The sequence below is a fragment of the Piliocolobus tephrosceles genome, chromosome 12, assembly GCF_002776525.5.
Source record: "Piliocolobus tephrosceles isolate RC106 chromosome 12, ASM277652v3, whole genome shotgun sequence".
Lineage (NCBI taxonomy): Eukaryota > Metazoa > Chordata > Mammalia > Primates > Cercopithecidae > Piliocolobus > Piliocolobus tephrosceles.
The window spans coordinates 3,926,948-3,946,742 of NC_045445.1; the positions used below are offsets into that span (position 1 = coordinate 3,926,948).

Consider the following 19,795-nt stretch of genomic DNA (forward strand, 5'->3'; position numbering starts at 1 on the left):
TGGACGCCACTGTGAAACAATTTCAGAACGGCTGGAAACAAATAAGCAGCGCTCTCAAAAGCCAGAGAAACAAACTGCTAAGCCTTAATTAATGGTCGTGTCTAAGCATTGAGCCACTTTATGTGTTTGAAATATGTTATCATCTTTGATTTTAAAGGAGAAATTGCAAATAAGAACTAATCCATGTCTGAATCTAAGCCTCATAAGAAAGTGAGAATACTGCATTTTACTACTCTTTCCTCTTCCAAATATGTTCAACATGGAAGGAAGACCTCGGTAACAATCCCTTAACTTATAAATCTACCAATAAGTTTGGCATGTCAGACTGCTTCAAATATTGGTATTCCAGCTTCATACTTTTAGTGGTTCTGTAAACCTAAAAAATTCAACTGAAACGTAGTTCAACCAAGTAATGCTTTTCTGCAAGTGTGCTATTATTCTTGCTTGTGGGGTGCGCACTGCATACATTTCCCATTTCTCTCGGGTGTCCCCTCTTTTAATGGCCACCAGTGGGTGCATCCTCCAGTAACAGGAGTATACACTCTTTAATAAATTCCCACATTAAGAATTTTCCATTTAGACAGTCCTGCTTTTGCCTAATGTACCCAAATGCCACAAGAGTTGTCTGAATGACACCACAGATCTGCATTATGCAAGTGACAAAATACTACTCAGCTTATTCTGAGACTTTTTGAGTATTATTCCTTCCAAAAAAGCAAAAGGATAAGCTTTGCTGCACTATCAAAAACAGGTCAGAAAGTGCTATGACTATATTTAGAAATGAAACCTATTATCAAAAATATATGTTTCTGAATTATTTGAAGAGTTGTCCCAGGAAGAGAGGTTCTTCAGTTTCATTCCAAAAGGCAGAGCTCAGGCCATTCAGTGGGAACTCAAATGTAGACTTCAGGCTAACATCAGTATGAACCTGTGGTGGTGCTGTAGGACGTGGGGCATGTCAGTGAACGCCTGGAACAATGGCATTCTCCTCAGTCGAAAAATAGGGGTAACAGAACGCCACCTAGCTCATAAGGTCCTAGTGAGGGTTCAATGCGGCAATGTCTGAGGAAGGACTTCACAAAGTACTTCAAATACTCATCGTTATGAAAGATACACTTAGTCATTTAGAGTCCTATTCTGATTGTTCTTTAAGCTCTGTTGGACGTGATCTATTCTGATTGTCAAAAAAATGGTCAATTTTAGTTTACTGCTATAACTATTCAGCATTCTTAGAATGTACATATGTAAACAACATAATTTCCAACTGGCAATATTGTTTGAAGAATTTTAGAAATTCTTACCTAACGAGACGTCAACTATGGCTTATTTAACCAGTATCTTCACATCCCTTACTATCAACTGCTGTGTTCCCTATTCAGAGCCTGAAGTTTTGCGTGTTCACTTTTGCAAAAGCCATCCTCCTAGACAGTTGTAACTCTTAAAATCTGCATTGTTAATGCACTTAAATGCCCAATCTTGCTGACATTTTGGGAGAGCCCTGCAAGGTTGCCAGTGAGATAAAAAGTACACGAAGTAGACCCAGGAAAAGAAATCAGATGGCCACCATGCACATTTCCAGCACACACACACTTACAGCTCTGAAAACAGTATTAGGTTTCAGTTAATACATTTATTACAGCAGGTCTTTAGTCATTATTGCCATTAAAAAGTTTTCATGAAATTTCACAAAATCTTTCAGGCTATTAGTATTAGCTTTCTTTTTATGGAGTGACACTTTGTTAATTTATGAAATATTTACAGCATTTACAAAAAGTAAGAGAATGTCTAATAAAATTTCTTATACTTACAAAATTCATACATTATACTACCGTATTTGAGATGTCTTACTTGGTAGACCAATTAAACTATGACATAAAATAATTTACAAAGATATATTTAATCTTTCTTAATTCACTGAAAACAAAACCATATTAGTTATAAATAGTCCTTTACAAATCATTGTAAAACACTTAATTGTTTTAACTTGAGCCTTAGCTTTTACAAATATACTTAATAAATGAATTAGTTCAGATAGCAAATAGAACTGTGCATTTAAAATTTCACTTAATACTATAAAACAAAACAACCTGAAAAAGCAAACCGCCTGGTACTTCAAGTAAAAATTTGTAGAACCAGTTTTTATGCACGCGTAGGGTGGGGAGGGGAAGCCAACACCATTGAAATTGAAATGCATAAACACAATACTTTCAGGAATACGCTCAACACATGTACATCTGGGGCACTGATTTCTAAGGATGATGCTCTAGCAATAGCTCATGCATCCAAGACGGTAGCCCTACATTTTGGCAGATGAGCTGGATTGACTAGAGCAACATTTGTGAAAACATTCCCCTAAGCAGCAGGATGCTCCCAACATCCTTGGACAGTGCTCTCTTTGGGGTCTGCCACAACCCGAAAACCATTCTGAATTTTAGGCAAGCTCATGAAAGGATTTAGAAAATAAAACCGGCAAATTAAAAAAAAGCAAATCATATTTAACTGGGCCCTGTCAGTTTTTTAAAAATATAAAAATAGGTTTCTCTGGAAAATTAGGGGAAAACATTTTCTATCCCTCGATTTCCAAATAATGAAAAACTCATCTATACAGCTATTTCTCCTTAAGTCACCACTTATGATGGTATAAAAGTTGGCAGTTACTTAAACACCTTGCTTTTGGGTAATGCCTAAGAAGCTGAGCTCAATTTGGTTTTGGCAGTAACATGCATCTTTCACATTTGGATTCATATTAAATAATCCAAAGCAACTGTTAAGCAGCTTCAGGAAAATGCATTTCATGAACATACTTCCCTTTGATTTTAAAATAATGTTGTTTCAATTAAGCCCACAAAATATATATTGTATATATAGTATTTCTCAAGAGGTAAATTAAATCTCAATTTTGTCTTTCAAAAACTGCTTTTTAAAGGTGTCAGCGTTTTCCAAAACCTCATCTCAGCTCCTTTCTTCTGACTGCCGTGTGGACCCTGTAGTTTTCTTGTAATATGTATTCTAGAAGGCACATATTCAAGAGTTTAACGTTATGTTAGTTCAAGTTCTACATGGAGGCAAATATTTTAATCTACTTTTTACAAATGCCCCAAATGAAAGTCAGCTATCGCCTTTATTTCGAGCTCTCATGCAGTGCCAGGGTCCCCCTCAGAAGTGAGTTTGCACATGGGGCATCATTTGCGAAGGACTGGAAGGTGACGTTGGGGGATCGGAAAGCTTGGCAGAGTTGGCGAGCTGCAGTTCCTCAAGCCGCTTTATGTATTCATCGCGCAAGGCTAAGAGTTCCATGTAACGCTGCTCCACTGGATTCGGCTGCTGGAGAGAACCAGAGACTTGAGTTACACTTTACGCCAGGCATGTCACGAGAACTCACCTGTTCCACCCATCTGCTGCGACTGCTGCTTTGTAAATAAGTTAAGTATGTATTATGTAAACTCAAAGTTTAACATAATACATACGTTCCTTAACTCCTGCCTCATTGACACATACAGGAAAGTACAACACACAGTACTAAACCCCCAAGTACTAAGTATTTGTTCACCAAGAAATACCTAATGTACACATTTCCTCACACGTGTCACCATCCTTTAAAATTTCTCAGCCCAAACACAGCTCCAGTGTCCCGCGTTGCCCGTCCCAGGCCCACTGTTCTCTTTCAGTCTGAGGGACAACTCTTCTCAAGTTGCCATGTGACCTTCCTTTTTGTGCAGATTTTTGACACTTTCCCTGTGAGTATCCAGCAACAAAATACAGTATTACTTTGTATTTTATCAGAGTTTACATCAGTGGTACCATCTGGTATTTATTAATTGACATTTTGACCCAACATGTTTTCTGAATTTCATCCTTGTTAAGTTGCATTGAAGGAATAAACCAGTTTCTCCACCCCTTCCCAGGCTGACGGGTAATCAGTGATTTCCAGGGTTCCTCGGTAGTGTGTGCAATGCTGTACTGAGTATCCTTGTATACATCTCCTCAAGCACATATGCGAGTGTTTCTCTAAGGAATTTTCCTAGGGGTGGAACTGCTGAGAAGTAGAATATGGTCTTTTCAACCTCACCGGATGCTGCCAAATTGTCTGCAGAGAGGCTCCTGCTGGTAATACCTGGCAGTTCTCATTGTTCTGCATTCTCACCAGAACTTGGGGGTATACGATTATCATTATTTGTTTCCAATTTGAGGGCTGTAACATGGTATGTCACAGTCGTTTCTGTTTGTATTGCTCTGCTGGAGCATCTTTTCATGTGCGTGTTGCTCATCTTCACACATGGCCGACAGCCAGAGCAGCTCTGCTATGCTCCGCCTTGGCTGTGAATGCTGGCTTTGCCCCTCACCTTCTGTGTGCCTCCATTTCCCTATCTGTAAAATGGGAATCAAAACAGCATAGCCCTCACATGGCATTGTTATGTGAGTGAAGTGAGTTAATAGCATCTTTTGCTACAATGGTGACTACTTTGATGAGTAAACAAGGGATTGATGTTGATACAAAGGCAGAAGTCAGGCTGGAGCATAACGCGATTCTCCCAGCATGTTAGGTTTTAAAAGTTTAGTACTGAGATATAAACCACGCACAGTGCAAAATCTTCAGATGTTCAGCTCAGTGAATCTTGACATACATACACACTTAAGTTATCACACCCAGGTCAAGATATACAACAGAACAGTACTCCAGAAAGTTAATGTTTTGAAGGGATCAGGGGCAAGCACTTTCTAGAAAGCTTAAGCAATATATGAAGACCTTAATGTAAAACCCTAAACCATGGAAACCCTAGAAGAAAACCTAGGCAATACCATTCAGGACATAGGCATGGGGAAAGACTTCATGACAAAAACACCAAACGCAACGGCAACAAAAGCCAAAATGGACAAATGGGATCTAATTAAACTAAAGAGCTTCTGCACAGCAAAAGAAACTAGCACCAAAGTGAACAGACAATCTATAGAATAAGAGAAAATTTTTGCAATCTACCCATCTGACAAAGGTCTAATATCCAGAATTTACAAGGAACTTAAACAAATTTACAAAAAAAAAAAAAAAGATAAACAACCCCATCAGAAAGTAGGCAAAGGTTATGAACAGACACTTCTCAAAAGAAGACATACATGCGGCCAACAAAGATATGAAAAAAAGCTCATCATCACTGATCATCAGAGAAACGCAAATCAAAACCACAATGAGATACCATCTCATGCCAGTCAGAATGGCGATTATTAAAAAGTCGGGAAATGATAGATGCTGGCGAGGCTCTGGAGAAATAGAACACTTTCACACTGTTGGTGGGAGTGTAAACTAGTTCAACCATTGTGGAAGACAGTGTGGCGATTCCTCAAGGATCTAGAACCAGAAATACCATTAGACCCAGCAATCCCATTATACCCAAAGGAATATAAATCATTCTACTATAAAGACACATGCACACATGTTTATTGCAGCACTATTTACAATAGCAAAGACATAGAACCAACCCAAATGTCCATCAATGATAGACTGGATAAGGAAAATGTGGTACATATACAACATGGAATACTATGCAGCCATAAAAAGGAATGAGATCATGTCCTTTGCAGGGACATGGATGAACTGGAAGCCATCATCCTCAGCAAACTAACACAGCAACAGAAAACCAAACTCTGCATGTTCTCCCTCATAAGTGGGAGCTGAACATTGAGAACACATGGACACAGAGAGGGGAACACACATACCAGGGCCTGTTGGGGAGTGGGGGGTGAGGGGAGGGAACTCAGGATGGATCAACAGGTGCAGCAAACCACCATGGCACACGTATATCTATGTAACAAACCTGCACGTTCTGCACATGTATCCACCACCCCCCCCTTTTTTTTTTGAAGGAAAAAAAGAAAAAAAAAAAAGAAAAAAGCCGAACGTCTAACAGAAGTGCCTTCCACATGTAGTGGTTTCCAGAACCATCCTGCTTTCTACTATGTTGAACTATTTGCTGAAGCTGTGAGCACCAACAAGGAAGCTGTGAAGACACTACACTGATGAAGAATGCTGCAGTTGATTTTTTTTTTTTTTTTTTTTTTAAGAGACAGGGTCTCACTTTGTTGCCAGGCTGGAGTGCAGTGCAATCATAGCTCAGCAAAACCTTGAACACTGTAACCTGGAACTCTTGGGCTCAGGCGATCCTCCTGCCTCAGCCGGCCAAGTAGCTAGGACTACAAGCATGCACTGCCACGCCCGGCTACCTAAAACTTTTTTTTTTTTTTTTTTTTTTTTTTTGTAGAGATGGGGCAGGGGGTCTCACTATGTTGCTTAGGCTGGTGTTGAATTTCTGGGCTCATGTGATCCTCCTGCCTTAGCCTCCCAAAGTACAGAGATTACAGATGTAAGCCACTGTATCTGGCCTGGATCCAATTTTTAATGTTCAGGAGAATGGTCTCTATTAGAAGCAGACACTTTCTAGAACCTGTATCCCAGAGAAGGGAGCATGAGCCATGAGGTTGCCCTTAAAAATTAACACAAAGTTGGGTGGCTTTTAAAACAACAGAAATTTATTCTCTGATGGTTCTGCAGGGCAGATGCCCCAAATTGGGACGTCGGCAGGGCCATGCGCCCTCTGGAGGCTTTAGGGGAGAATTCTTTCTCACCTCTTCCAGCTTCTAGTGGCTCCAGGTGTTCCTTGGCTTATGGCAGCATCGCTGCAATCTCTGCCTGTTTTCACATGGCCTTCTCTCCTCTATGTCTGGGTCTCAAATCTTCCCCTCCTTTCTCTTTTGAGGACATCTGTCATTGGATTTAGGGCTCACCCACCCTAAATCTAGGATGACCTCATCTTGAGATCCTAAACTTAATTACAACTGCAAAGATCTTTTTCCCAAATATGGTCACATTCACAGGTTCTGGGTCGCTGTCTTTTGGGGGACACACCATTCTACCCACTACAGGCAGCCAAGGTGTGAGTTAGCTCAAGCCAGGTACAAATGCAGCAGAGATGGAACCGTGCCCACATTTCTACTGGGACTGCTGCTTCCATTAGTGCTCCAGTTACAAAGCCCCATAGGATTGCAGAAGTCTCGTAATCCCATTCTCCCTGTGATCACTGTGACTTTTAGGGTGTGACCTGGCAGTGGGAAGTTTTTCAAAAATGCTTGGCAGAATGCCTAACACCCAGTAAGTGCTGTGGGATGCTTGCTAATATCCTTTGTCCATTTCTCTCTCAAAATTCAACTGAGGGCCAGACACTGTTCTAGGTGCTCAGGATCCACCAGTGAACAAAGGAGGCCCAAATGACTATTTTTATGGCCTTTATCTTCTAGCAGAGGGAGACGGACAAACAACAAACATAACCATCCTGGGAGTTTCACAGAATGTTTGAAGGTGATCAGTTCTACAGAAGACTAGAGCAGGGTAAGAGGATTCCACTCTAAACTGGATGGTTGGAGTGAGCTGCACTGAAGAGGTAACTTTTGGGGAAAGACTTAAGGGAGATGAAGGAGGGCATCAAGTGGATACCTGAGTGTCTGAGGAAGAGCAGAGGCCAGTCTGGCTGAAGCTGAGCATGTGAGAAAGAGTTGTTGGTGAGGATGCCAGGAGGTCACAGAGGTGAGGGGTGGGGTGGAGGTCACACGAGGCTTAAGAGGCCATTGTAAGGACTTGTGCCTGGACTCTGGGTGAGGTGAGCAGCTACCTGGCCAGTTTCCAGCAGGTGAGTGGCATGATCTGCTTTGGCTGCCATGTTGAGAAGAGTAGAAAGAAGTAAAGGTAGCATCAGGGGGTCCAGCTAGAAGGCTATTGCTGCCACACACGGGAGAGGGCAGGCAACACACACCAGCGTGGTGGTGGGGACTCAGTGAGAAGTGCTCGGACTCTACATGTGTTTTGAAGGCAGAGCCCAACAAGCTCTCCTGACAGATTGGACATGGGGTGTGGGAGAGAAAGGTGTCAAGGATGACTCTAAGGTTCCTGGCCAGGGCAACTAGGGCTGAAGCTACCACGAACTGAAATGGGGAAGATGGCAGGAGGAAGAGGTTTTGGGGGAAACGGTAGCAGTTCTGTTTTCACATGTTAACTTTTATTTCCAGTCCCAGCACCATTTACTAAACATTCCACTCATAGGGATGTGTTACATCACCACCTTCTTACTATTCCAAGTCTCCACATCGATGCAGGTCTGTTTCTGGGCTCTACTCTGTTCCAAATAAGTCTTGCTATATAGCAGGGCAGGTTCTTCCTTGATATTCTCCCCCAAAAATGTGGCTATTTTTAAAACCTCCCTTTGAAATATGAGTATTAGAATTTAGAATCAGCTTGAATATTACAATGAGCATGTGCAATTAGATAAGAAAAAGAAATCAGGTAACAGTAATTTTTGCAGATGGCATGACTATATCATTAGAAAACTGAAGAGAGTACACAGAAAAACTGTTAGAAATAAAAAGATAATTCAGTCAAGTAATGGGTATAAAATATATAGAAGTTATTGGGCTACAGACAAACACAAAGCACTTAGAGGAGATAAAAGAAGAGTCCATTTGTGATAGAATACAAAGACAAACAACAAGAAATGAAAACTTCAAGCCAAGTGACAAAATATTACACCTCAACTTCTCGCTTGGGAAATGAATTATAAAGTATGTCCCAGCTTGGCATGGCATGGAAAAGAAGACAGGCAATCAGCTCATTATGGAAGTATTTTAGGCTTCAAACAATTTTCATATTCAGATCCCTTTTAATTTTTCTATCAAAAATGACTGAAACAAATGCCACACAGGTCAGCCTGCTAATATTTGTCCTGAATCTCATCAGTTACCACTAAACAAAATTTCAATACATCCAGTGTAACCCTGATTAACAGCTACATGTAATGCAGTGGTTCCTAGAGTACCCTACGATGCTCACTGGCAGCTGAAATTCCTACTCAGGTTTGTAATGTGACTATGCTTTTGACATGAGTAATTTCCTCGTATTAAATAAAAGTACCAGATCTGCTTATTGATAGCTTTTCAAATGTAAGCATTGGTCTTTCCATAAACTCTGCTGAGTTTTTATGTCACAGCAAGGGTTGGTGGCTTTTGCTTTTAAAAGCACACTAATCCTGCCTGCCTTGTGGCTCACAGCTCATTATGAGGCTATATATTCTTTTGTATCTTTCAACATTGATAGTATACCACCATAGTGCTGTGAATACTACAGGTGGCCAGTAATTGTTTGTATACCTTCTGGCTCACGCAACTGAATAACAATTTAACTTTTAAGTGGTTAAGTACATTCTTTTAGGTTTATATTATGTACTTTTAAAAGTCCTATGCGATTTGATTTAATCTATTTCTGTATGAAATAATGTTCTACATAAGCAGATCTTCAAGAAAACCTAATGTACTTAATTCATACTTTTATTCTTACACTTATCCCTGTGCATTATAATCATTGGCTTATGTTTCTGACCGCCCCTACCAGCTTGGGAGCTACTCACGGGCAGAGACCGCCTCTTCTTAATCTTGGCATCCCCCTAGTGCCTGTATGAGAACATTCAAGATTTGGTAGATGGAAACACAAAGTGCCTAGGGAGATAAAGACGTGGATAGGATCCTTCACATTCAGAAAATCCACATAGAAAGGATAAGTTATTTCTTTTCTGAATTCATGCCAGTAGATCACAATATAGGCCAATTCCTGTCTCAAAGTAAAAACCCCTACCAGAGAATGAGCACTCCTCTCCAAGCCAGTTCCATTTGGCCAAGATCTATGAGAATAAGAGGGATAAATATATTCTAATAAGTTCTTCTAATGATGTACCCTCAAACTTGACCTGTCACACAATTATCATCGTTACCTTTATGAATTCAGAAATGAACTGCTCCAAATTCCTTGAATTTCAAGAATTTCTCCAAGTACAAATGGGTGAGAAGAGATTACAGGACTTCTACAAAAACTACCCGTACTTTCTCATTGCCAATATTTTAAAAACAAGCCATGACAAATATGGAGAAGGTTTATTTTATAGGACAAACACAGTGCCCATCTATAAAATATTTTTTAATAAGGAACACATCTCTTGTAAAAGCAGTTAGAATTCTGTAAGGATTATTATTTATTCTTTACTTGATATTCCAAAATGCTAGAACTACTGTTAAATAAACTCCCCCCATTTGTTTCTCAAATTCCAAACTAAAACAAGTGAATGTTCTCAAGCCCTGGAATCTGTCACTTTCCAAAAGAATACACATTTCAACCATTACCAAATTGCAAAAGCCTTTCACGCGAGTAGCACAGACCTTGAAATGAGGGTGCCAGCTTGAAATGGGCACTTCTCCACTGAGGAGGCAGGGCACAGACTGGCGTGTAGCCAACTGCCTGAGAGGAATGAACAATCTGAGAGAGAGGCCACAGCTATGGGACCCTGCTGTGGACAGCCTATTTCTGGCATTAAAGCTGGTGCTTATTCAAGACTGAACTGTGAGAACAGGTAGTCGACCACCCACACTGCAGGAAAATGTGCAAACCTTTACAAAGAACCATCACAAATACTGAATATTTATAATGCTTAGAAGAAATCAGCAAACTGAAGCACTGCTGAGCCTTTACAAACAGGCTGTTTTTCCTTCTGATTTTGGATGGAGTGGAGGTGGGAGAATGGAAAGCCCAAGTGTGTCTTTAACAAAATGTAGTCTTTCACTTCAAAACTCATTGTTTCCATTTTTGTTTGATAAATGGCCAACTGAATTTACTACCATTGACAGAGTAATTATCTTTATTTTAGAAGTAAATACACTCAGAGAAAAGCAATCTGATGTTAGCTGACCTAGTGCATACACCTGAATGAGAGTAGCAAACATTTTCTTAACAGGATCATCTAAGTCTAGTCAATGTAAAGAATGTGCTAACAATGTCTATATAATGAACAACTACTTCAAGTGATAAAAGGAAATCTCTGGCTATGAAAACTCAAATTTTCTAGAGCTTTAAATCAGCTTGCATTATAGTAAACAATTATATCACATTGGCAGAAGAATTGTAGCTTAACATCAAAACGCATGGTTTAGTAATTTAAAAAATTTTAAATTAAGGTTGAGTTTAACAATAAGTGTGTTTTTAGAGTCTGATCTTTTTCTTCATGCTGTTAAAAAGAATCCATACCAAATAACATTATCTAAGACAAGCAGTTGACACTGCTATCTTTTAACAGTGCTACTTCACTTACTTGTTGCTTGATCCTGGGGTTCCATCTAATGTAGTAATTCACCCAGAGTTCCAAGTGACGCATACTGGCAACTGGATATAAAACTCGATTGATTTCTTTAGTATAGAAGGGGTTTTTGAATTTTTCTTTATTGCTGTTTATCAGTGACCATAAAGAAACAGTTCTTTCTGTAACTTTCTACAGAGAGAGAGAGAAAGTGGAAAGCCTAAGTAAAAACACACATAAATCCACAAACCACTTTGCAGCCTGTAGCAATACAGTGCAGCATGAAATTGAATCCTACATTTACATTATCCTCATAATAGCTCAAAAAGCCTCATGGGCCAGTGAGTGCTTGGCAGCCACTTACCGATATTTGCATAGGTAATGGCCTAGCTTGAGAGCCACTATTTCTGCCTGAAGACAGGGGTGCAGGATACTGTACCATTAAATGCAATTCACTGACCTAAGAAGAGTATTCCCGGCTAGGTAAAACATTTATGAACAGATAGGTAGTATACTCTTCTTAATTCAGTGAAAAGGAAAATTATCATAAGATCCCAATGACTTAAAACTTTTCTATTTGTTGGAAGTATGAAATCTTACTCTGTGTCTACTTGACAGTAGGCATCTGGACACAGTTACTTTAATCAACCATCCAGATGTTTAATCTACATCATGTCAACGTCCATATCTTTGAAAACATCTGGATAACTGACTACACGAAGTCTTCACTTTTTAGCCTAGTGCTGCCATCTCATAAAGATATTCACATTTGCATTGCTTTCTATTGCAGGCATTTACAAAATTCTGACCATAAACTAGAGAGAGAAAAACAAAACAAAACAGAACACCAGAGCTAGGGAAATAAAAATACAAGAATTAAAATTACCAAAGGTAGAATCTGAAATTTTTCCTAGAAATGACTTTAATAAGAAAAGAGCAATAAGCTAAAACTGGAAGCCTGAAAGAACATCCCAAAATAAGTGCCTAAAGAAATTTCTTGGCCAGGCGCAGTGGCTCACACCTGTAATCCCAGCACTTTGGGAGGCTGAGGCAGGCAGATCACCTGAGGTCAGGAGTTTGAGACCAGCCTGGTCAACATGGTGAAGCCCCGTCTCTACCAAATATACAAAAATTAGCTAGGAGTGGTGGGGAGGCTGAGGCAAGAGAATCGCTTGAACCCGGGGGACAGAGGTTGCAGTAAGCCGTGATCGTGCCACTGTACTCCAGCCTGGGTGACAAGAGTGAAACTCCATCTCAAAAGACAAAAAAAAAAAAAAAAAAAGAAAAGAAATTTATTAAACATATGTATTTCATTTCATGAATGACAGCATAATTTTGCCTTTCTTTGAATCCACCTAAAACCTCAGTTGTACCTTTTTGATGCCAAAATCTATATACCACATTGTATTTATTTGCATGTTACTGTTTTTATTTTTATATATGCACATAGTTTAAAAAGCCAAATAGTTTGACAAGGTTATGAAAAAAAGTGCTCTCTCTCACCTCTTTTCCCGGAAACAATTGTGTTTTTCCCCCCAGTATTATTTACAACTGACAAATAAAAATTGTGTATATTTAAGGTATACAATGTGATGTTTTGATATATGTATACATTATGAAATAATCACCGCAATCAAGCTAATTAACACGTCACCTCATCTAGTTACCAATTTTTTTTTTGTAGTGAGAATACTTGAGATCTATTAGTTTAGCAAATTTCAAATATACATTATTATTAACTATAATTACCATACTGCACATTAGGTCTTTAGTACTTATAACTGAAGGTTTGTGTCTTTTGACCACTATGTCCCCCTTTCCCTTACCCCTTCCCTAGCCCCTGGTAACTACCCTTCTACTCTCTGTTACTATAAGTTCAAGTTTTCTCAGATTCCACACATAAGGGAAATCATGTGGTATTTGTCTTTCTGTGCCTGGTTTATTTCACTTAGCATAATGTCCTCCAGATTTACTGATGTTGTTGCGAATGGTAGGATTTCCTTTTTATGGCTGAGTAGTAGTCCACTGTATATAGGTACTATGTTTTCTTTATTCATCTGTTGATGGACACAGGTTGAGTCCATATCTTGGCTACTGTGAATAGTGCTGCAATATACATGAGATTGCAGATAACCTCTTTGACATGATTATTTCATTTCCTTTAGATATGTACCCAATAGTGGGAGTACTGGATCATATGGTAGCTATATTTTTACTTTTGGGGGAACCTCTGTCATAGTTTGAATATTTGTTCTGTCCAAACCTCATGTTGAAATCTGATTACCAGGCTGGGCACGGTGGCTCACACCTGTAATCTCAGCACTTTGGGAGGCTGAGGCGGGTGGATCACTTGAGCTCAGGAGTTCGAGACCAGTCCGGGTAACGTGGCAAAACCCCATCTCTACTAAAAATACAAAAATTAGCCGGCTGTGGTGGTGTGCACCTGTGGTCCCAGCTACTCAGGAGGCTGAGGTGGGAGAATCTTGCTTGAGCCCGGGAGGCGGAGGTTGCAGTGAGGCAAGATTGTGCCACTGTACTCTAGCCTGGGCAACAGTGAAACCCTGTCTCAAACAACAACAACAAAAACAAACAAACAAACAAACAAAAAGAAAAAGAAATCTGATCCCCAGTTTTGGAGGTGGGGCCTAGTGGGAAGTGTTTGGGTCACGAGGACAGGGCCCTCATGAACAGATTGATGCTCTCTCTTAGGTGTTTGTTGTTACTCTATATTAGTTACCAAGAGAGCTGGGTTGTTACAAAGAGCCTGGCACCCTCTCCCCTCTCTCTTGCTTCCTCTTTCACCGTGTGATCTCTACATACTGGCTCCCCTTTACCTTCTGCCATGAGTGGAAGCAGCCTGAGGCTCTCATCAGAAACTAAGCAGATGCCGGCACTATGCTTCTTGTACAGCCTGCAGAACTGTGAGCCAATTAAACCTCTTTTCTTTATAAGTTACCCAGCCTCAGGTTTTCCTTTATAGAGCACAAAATACATACATTTAATGTAATTCCTACTCTTTGAGGTCAAAGACAGTGTCTTACAAGCTAATCATATTTTTTATATTTCATGGCAGACTACATACATTTTGGCAAGCCTAATATATAACAACAAAAAATTAGCATTTTAACTCACCTGTCTTTCTCGAGCAGATTCACAGTTGAATAAGAAAGTACCAAATCGGCAACTATACAGATGATCCAAAATTATAATCAAAAATTGTTCATTGAATTCAAAAGCTGTAGGGAACTAAACAAAAGCAAGCAAACAAAGCATGAAAAACTGGAACTGAAACTTTATAAAAGTAGAAAGATACACCATAGAAGTAAACAAATGCTGCCACATTGTAGGGCTCTAGGAAGGACAGCAGAGGCTGTAATCTGCACACATACTACAGTTGTTCTTTTTTTGGCAGTTTATGTAGGACTGAGCACTTTAAGTGTTAAATAAAGCAGTAAAGAGGAAAAGGAGATAAACAGGCTGATTTTCTGGGTTCCCCTGCAGGTACGGTGTGGTTTAGTTATTTAAGGTATTATGAGATAGCGGACACAGCTATACAGAAGTGTCAGTGTAAAATATATATAAACGACAACTTGGTACTGTCAATTCCATTGATCTTCCACTAGTAGAGATAACAGTTAAATATTTAATTTTAAAAACTTTTTAAGGGAAAATCCCAGATATATCAACAGTAGCAGGAATAAAAAGGTAAACACTCATGTACCTGGCCTCTGCAGTTATTCACACGTGACCAGTCGTGCTTCATCTCTATCTCCACCCTGCATTATTTTGGGGTCAAATCCCAACCATTATATTAAAATGTTTAATTTAAACATTAAGTCGAATGTATTTTCATCCCACATATTCCTTACCTGTTTTGACATTTGCCACACACAATCAATAAACTGGAGAAAAATAGGAGAACGGTCAGCATCGGTGTGGTTTTTATCACCATGACCTATTCGCTGAAATAAATTGATGAAGATAATTTGTTTTAATTAATGGGTACAAAACTGAGAAAGCATATAACACAAAATGTGACAATACAATTCAGCAATCTGCCTTCTCAATGCCAACTTTCTCAGAGAGGAAATAATATATAGGCAATGTAAAGTTTCAAAATAATGGAAATTAAGTATATAAACGTCTGTAAAATACCAATAAAAATTGCCAAAGAATCATCATCCTAGGTGATTGTTACAATTATTTCATATGATTGGAATTTTGTATGAGTCCTAAACAGCTATAGATAGAATGGACATGATTATCCTACATAGTATGTTAGCAATACACTCAGCCTAGTTCTTTCAGTTGCAAAGAGAACAGTCCTAAAGTTTCAAGACTTAAAATCATGTCCAAAAGGTATGATTATTAGAATTAAATGTTCTTTCTCTCTTAAAAACAAGATAAAACCAAAAAATGTCACAATGTATTCATTTACTAAACAATGATTCTTTCTATGGCTGGGTGTGGTGGCTCACGCCTGTAATCCCAGCACTTTGGGAGGCTGAGGTGGGCGCATCACAAGGTCAAGACTTTGAGACCAGCCTGGCTAACATGGTGAAACCCCATTTCTACTAAAAATACAAAAAATTAGCTGGGCATGGTGGTGCATGCCTGTAATCCCAGCTACTTGGGAGGCTGAGGCAGGAGAATCGCTTGAACTCAGGAGGTGGAGGTTGCAGTGAGCCTAGATCACGCCATTGCACTCCAGCTTGGGCAACAACGGCGAAACTCTATCTCAAACAAACAAAACAAAACAAAAACACAATGATTCTTTCTACTTGAAAATGTTATTCACACTATGAAACCTGGGCGAAGGCTAAAAGGATACATAGCAGTGTTTCTGAAAGGGCAGCCTACGGATCTCCTTCATGAGAATCACTGGGGAGCTGGGTCAAAACGTGTATTCAAAGGGCATCTGGAAATAAGACCTAGGAATATGAATTGTAATAGGTTCTTTTGATGATTTCATTTAAAAAAATTCTTGGGGGGTTATTTTTTAAAACATTTTATTTTTGAGAGAGAAATTTATATACATTGACTGTATACAGTATGTTTTGAAGTATATATACATTGTAGAATGACTGAATATACCAATTAGCATACACATTACCTCACAGTTACCATTTTTGTGGTAAGAAAACTTTACATCCATTCTTTTAACATTGTTCAAGAATATATTAACTATAGTCACCACGTTATACAATAGTGCTTTTGAACTTATTCATCTCTTGATGATTTAAAAAATGCATATCAGAAATAAAAGCCTCAACTGAAAGTCTATAATATATTTGACTCTAATAGCTATATTATTTGAGAAAGAATTGTCTATCTTCCTTCTCTTACGAAATTTCAACGTAAACATTTCCATGAAGACTTTTTGTATTACTTTCAAGTGAAACTGCGAACAGTGCAGATGGATAAACATGTCACTTTTTTTTTTTTTGAGACGGAGTCTCGCTCTGTCGTCCAGGCTGGAGTGCAGTGGCTGGATCTCAGCTCACTGCAAGCTCCGCCTCCCGGGTTTACGCCATTCTCCTGCCTCAGCGTCCCGAGTAGCTGGGACTACAGGCGCCCGCCACTTTGCCTGGCTAGGTTTTTTTTGTTTTGTTTTGTTTTGTATTTTTTAGTAGAGACGGGGTTTCACCGTGTTAGCCAGGATGGTCTCGATCTTCTGACCTCGTGATCCGCCCGTCTCGGCCTCCCAAAGTGCTGGGGATTACAGGCTTGAGCCACCGCGCCCGGCCAACATGTCACTTTTTAAAAAGACTTTCACTACCCAAGGCATCATGCATTTTCAAACTCGTAAAGTTTTTATTACACTCCTCAGATTTTCATTGTAATATTGAATATGTAATTTAACAACTAGTTTTAAAATCACGAATGGTAGTGATCTACTTTTAGAAATTAGCTTTGCTTACTTACAGATGCAAATTTATGTCCAAAACTTATCCATTCTTTTTGCACCAATATTTCAAACCCTTCAATGCTCCTATAGAAGCTATCCAACATCAGCATGGCCAAGGCCGTCAGCTGAGCAGTCCTGTCCCATCCGTCACTGCAATGCACAAGCACCGAACTCTTCCCTGAAGAAACTTTGTCTGCTACTTGAATGGCTCCTGTCAAAACGAGCTGACAAAGAAAAACATGTGAGCCAGTAGGGAGCTATAAGATACTGCTTAAATTCGATAGTTTTTAAACTTAGAAAAAGCCATGCTTTAAAATATTAATGTCCAGAACAAAGATTTATCAAAATGAAACACTAAGAGCTGCGGGATCTGTTGATTATCCTCTACAGACACTGCATTTGAATGTGCGTAGGTATTAAAAAACAAACCCAAACAAACCAAAAGCCAAACTGCATCCCAAACTTATTTTCATGGATGCGACTGTGATAGTGTGCTAGGGCTGTCATAAAGTACCACAAACTATGAGGCTTAAACAACAAAAATATATTGTCTCACAGTTCTGGAGGTTAGAAGTTTGAGACCAAGGTGCTGGCAGTGCCACGCTAATCACTAAAGATCTTTTCCAGGTCACTCTTCTAGCTTCTGGTTGTTCCTTGGCTTGTGGCAGCATAACTTCAATCTTCACATGGCAGTCTCACTGTGTGTGTGTGTCTGTGTCCAAATTTCTTTTTATAAGGACACTAGTCATAACAAAGTAAGGGCCCACACTACTCCAGTAGAGTTTCATTTCAACTAAACATGTCTGCAAAGACCCTATTTTCAAATAGGGTCACACTCTGAGGTACGGGGGGTCAGAACTTCAACATATAAATTTTTGAGGGACAAAAATTCAACCCATAACAGTGATCAGATTAAAAAAAAAATCACTGACCCAACAGGTCGCGTCTAGACCGTAAAAGTCTGATACAGTGAAATCCACCTTTTGACCTTTAAATTGGCAATATATCAACTCTTATTTGGCTCATAAACAGTAGGGTACTTAAAGCATTCTAGTAAAAATTTGAGACTTAGAAGTATCAATAAATGTATGTATATAATGAGTTATTGCTATGATGTCATTTTTTGATGATTCATGCATTTACAGAAATATACTTTATAAACCATGGAATATACCCATCCTGAGTGTGAGTGCAATAAGATATAGCAAATTTATACAGTTGTGCAATTATCACCATAATGTAGTTGTAGAACACCGACATTACCCAGAAGGTTTACCTATGCCCTCTAAGGTCAATCCTTCTCCCACCTTGAGCCCCAGGCAACCATTGATTTGCTTCCTGTCTCTATAGTTTGCCTTTACTAGAAATTTTACATAAATAGAATAATCCAATAGGTGGCCTTTTGTGACTGGCTTCTTTCACTTAGCATCGTGTTTTCAAGGTTGATACGTGTTGCAGCATGAATCAGTACTTCCTTCCTTCTCATGGTCACATACCCTTCCATTGTATGTAGATAGACCACATGTTATTTATCCATTCATCAACTGACAGACATTTGGTTGTTTCTAGCATTTGGTTACTATGAATAGTGCTGGCGTGAACTTTTGCATACACATTTTTTGAAGGGACACAGTGTTTTTATTTCTCTTGGGTAAAATATCTTGGAGTGAAATGGTTGGATCATATGGTGAATGTATGTTTAACTCTTTAAAGAAACTGCCAAACTATTTTCAAAAGTGGTTGTACCATTTCACATTCCCACAAACAATGTATGAGCGTTCTATCTTTTCACATGTGTATCAACAATTTGTATCTATTATGTTATTTTGGGTTGGTTTTTAAAAGACTTCTTCCATGGAGCTTCCAAAATTCTAGCAGCTATGCAACAGACATATATTACCAGTCATTTTACCCAATTCAAGGAAATGGAAATGGAAATTCGTTTATTTTAACTAATTCACGGAAAAGGTAGAGCAAGTGAAAGATCTGATGTCTGAGGGCTGAAAAATTACCTACTGGATACAATACTCACTATTCGGGTGATAGGTAAACTAGAAGCCCAGACCTCACTATGCAATATATCCATGTGACAAACCTGTACATTTACCCCTTGAATCTACAAAAATAAAGAAATGTAACTTCATTAGTTTTACATATACAATGTAACTAAAGATAAGTGGATAAAGTAGTGCCAAGAAGGTAAGGTTAAGGGACCTGAGGGTGCCCGGCACATCAATTAGCGGCACAAAATCCATTACTCCTAAAATGACTAGAGCAGTTTATCTCTTCAAGCATTTTAAGTATTCTCCTTGAAACCCTGTTTACAATTTTCATTTGAAGTACTTCTGAAGAAACGGCTGTTGAGAAGCAATGGTAATATACTAGATCACTTGAGTCCAATTTAATGAAGTTGGGGTTCATTAAAAAAAATGCATTTTTACAGAGGGCAACTCTCACTCGAGATACTTCCCTCACTTATAATAAAAAAAAAAAGGATTCAATCTCAGCCAATTATTTTGAAAAATTAGTTGTGTTCCAATTAAGTATTAATTCCCACGATCACTTCTGACAGAAACAGCTATAATTATCTAATAAAACTAAACCAGAGTTTTAAAAACACACGACCAAAAACTTAAATAATCTGATGGACTTGTGACTGATGAAAGAAATGACAGCCATCAAGCAGTATACATCACAGTAGTTAAGAGCACTGGCTCTATGGCTGAAGACC

General features: G+C 39.0%; 1 protein-coding gene across 1 annotated transcript in view; it reads right to left on the bottom strand.

Annotated features, from left to right (window-relative positions):
• Positions 1–1,610: 1,610 nt before the first annotated feature.
• The window catches only part of MTM1 (myotubularin 1), a 101,735-nt gene continuing 83,550 nt past the window's right edge, over positions 1,611–19,795 (bottom strand). Inside the window, exons 9-13 of the mRNA XM_026451554.1 lie at positions 17,082–17,288; positions 15,026–15,118; positions 14,289–14,402; positions 11,172–11,348; positions 1,611–3,324 (exon numbers count right to left, since the gene is read on the bottom strand). Of these exons, the coding sequence (XP_026307339.1) occupies positions 3,157–3,324; positions 11,172–11,348; positions 14,289–14,402; positions 15,026–15,118; positions 17,082–17,288 (759 nt within the window). The 3' untranslated portion in view covers positions 1,611–3,156. The remainder of the gene's footprint in view (positions 3,325–11,171; positions 11,349–14,288; positions 14,403–15,025; positions 15,119–17,081; positions 17,289–19,795) is intronic.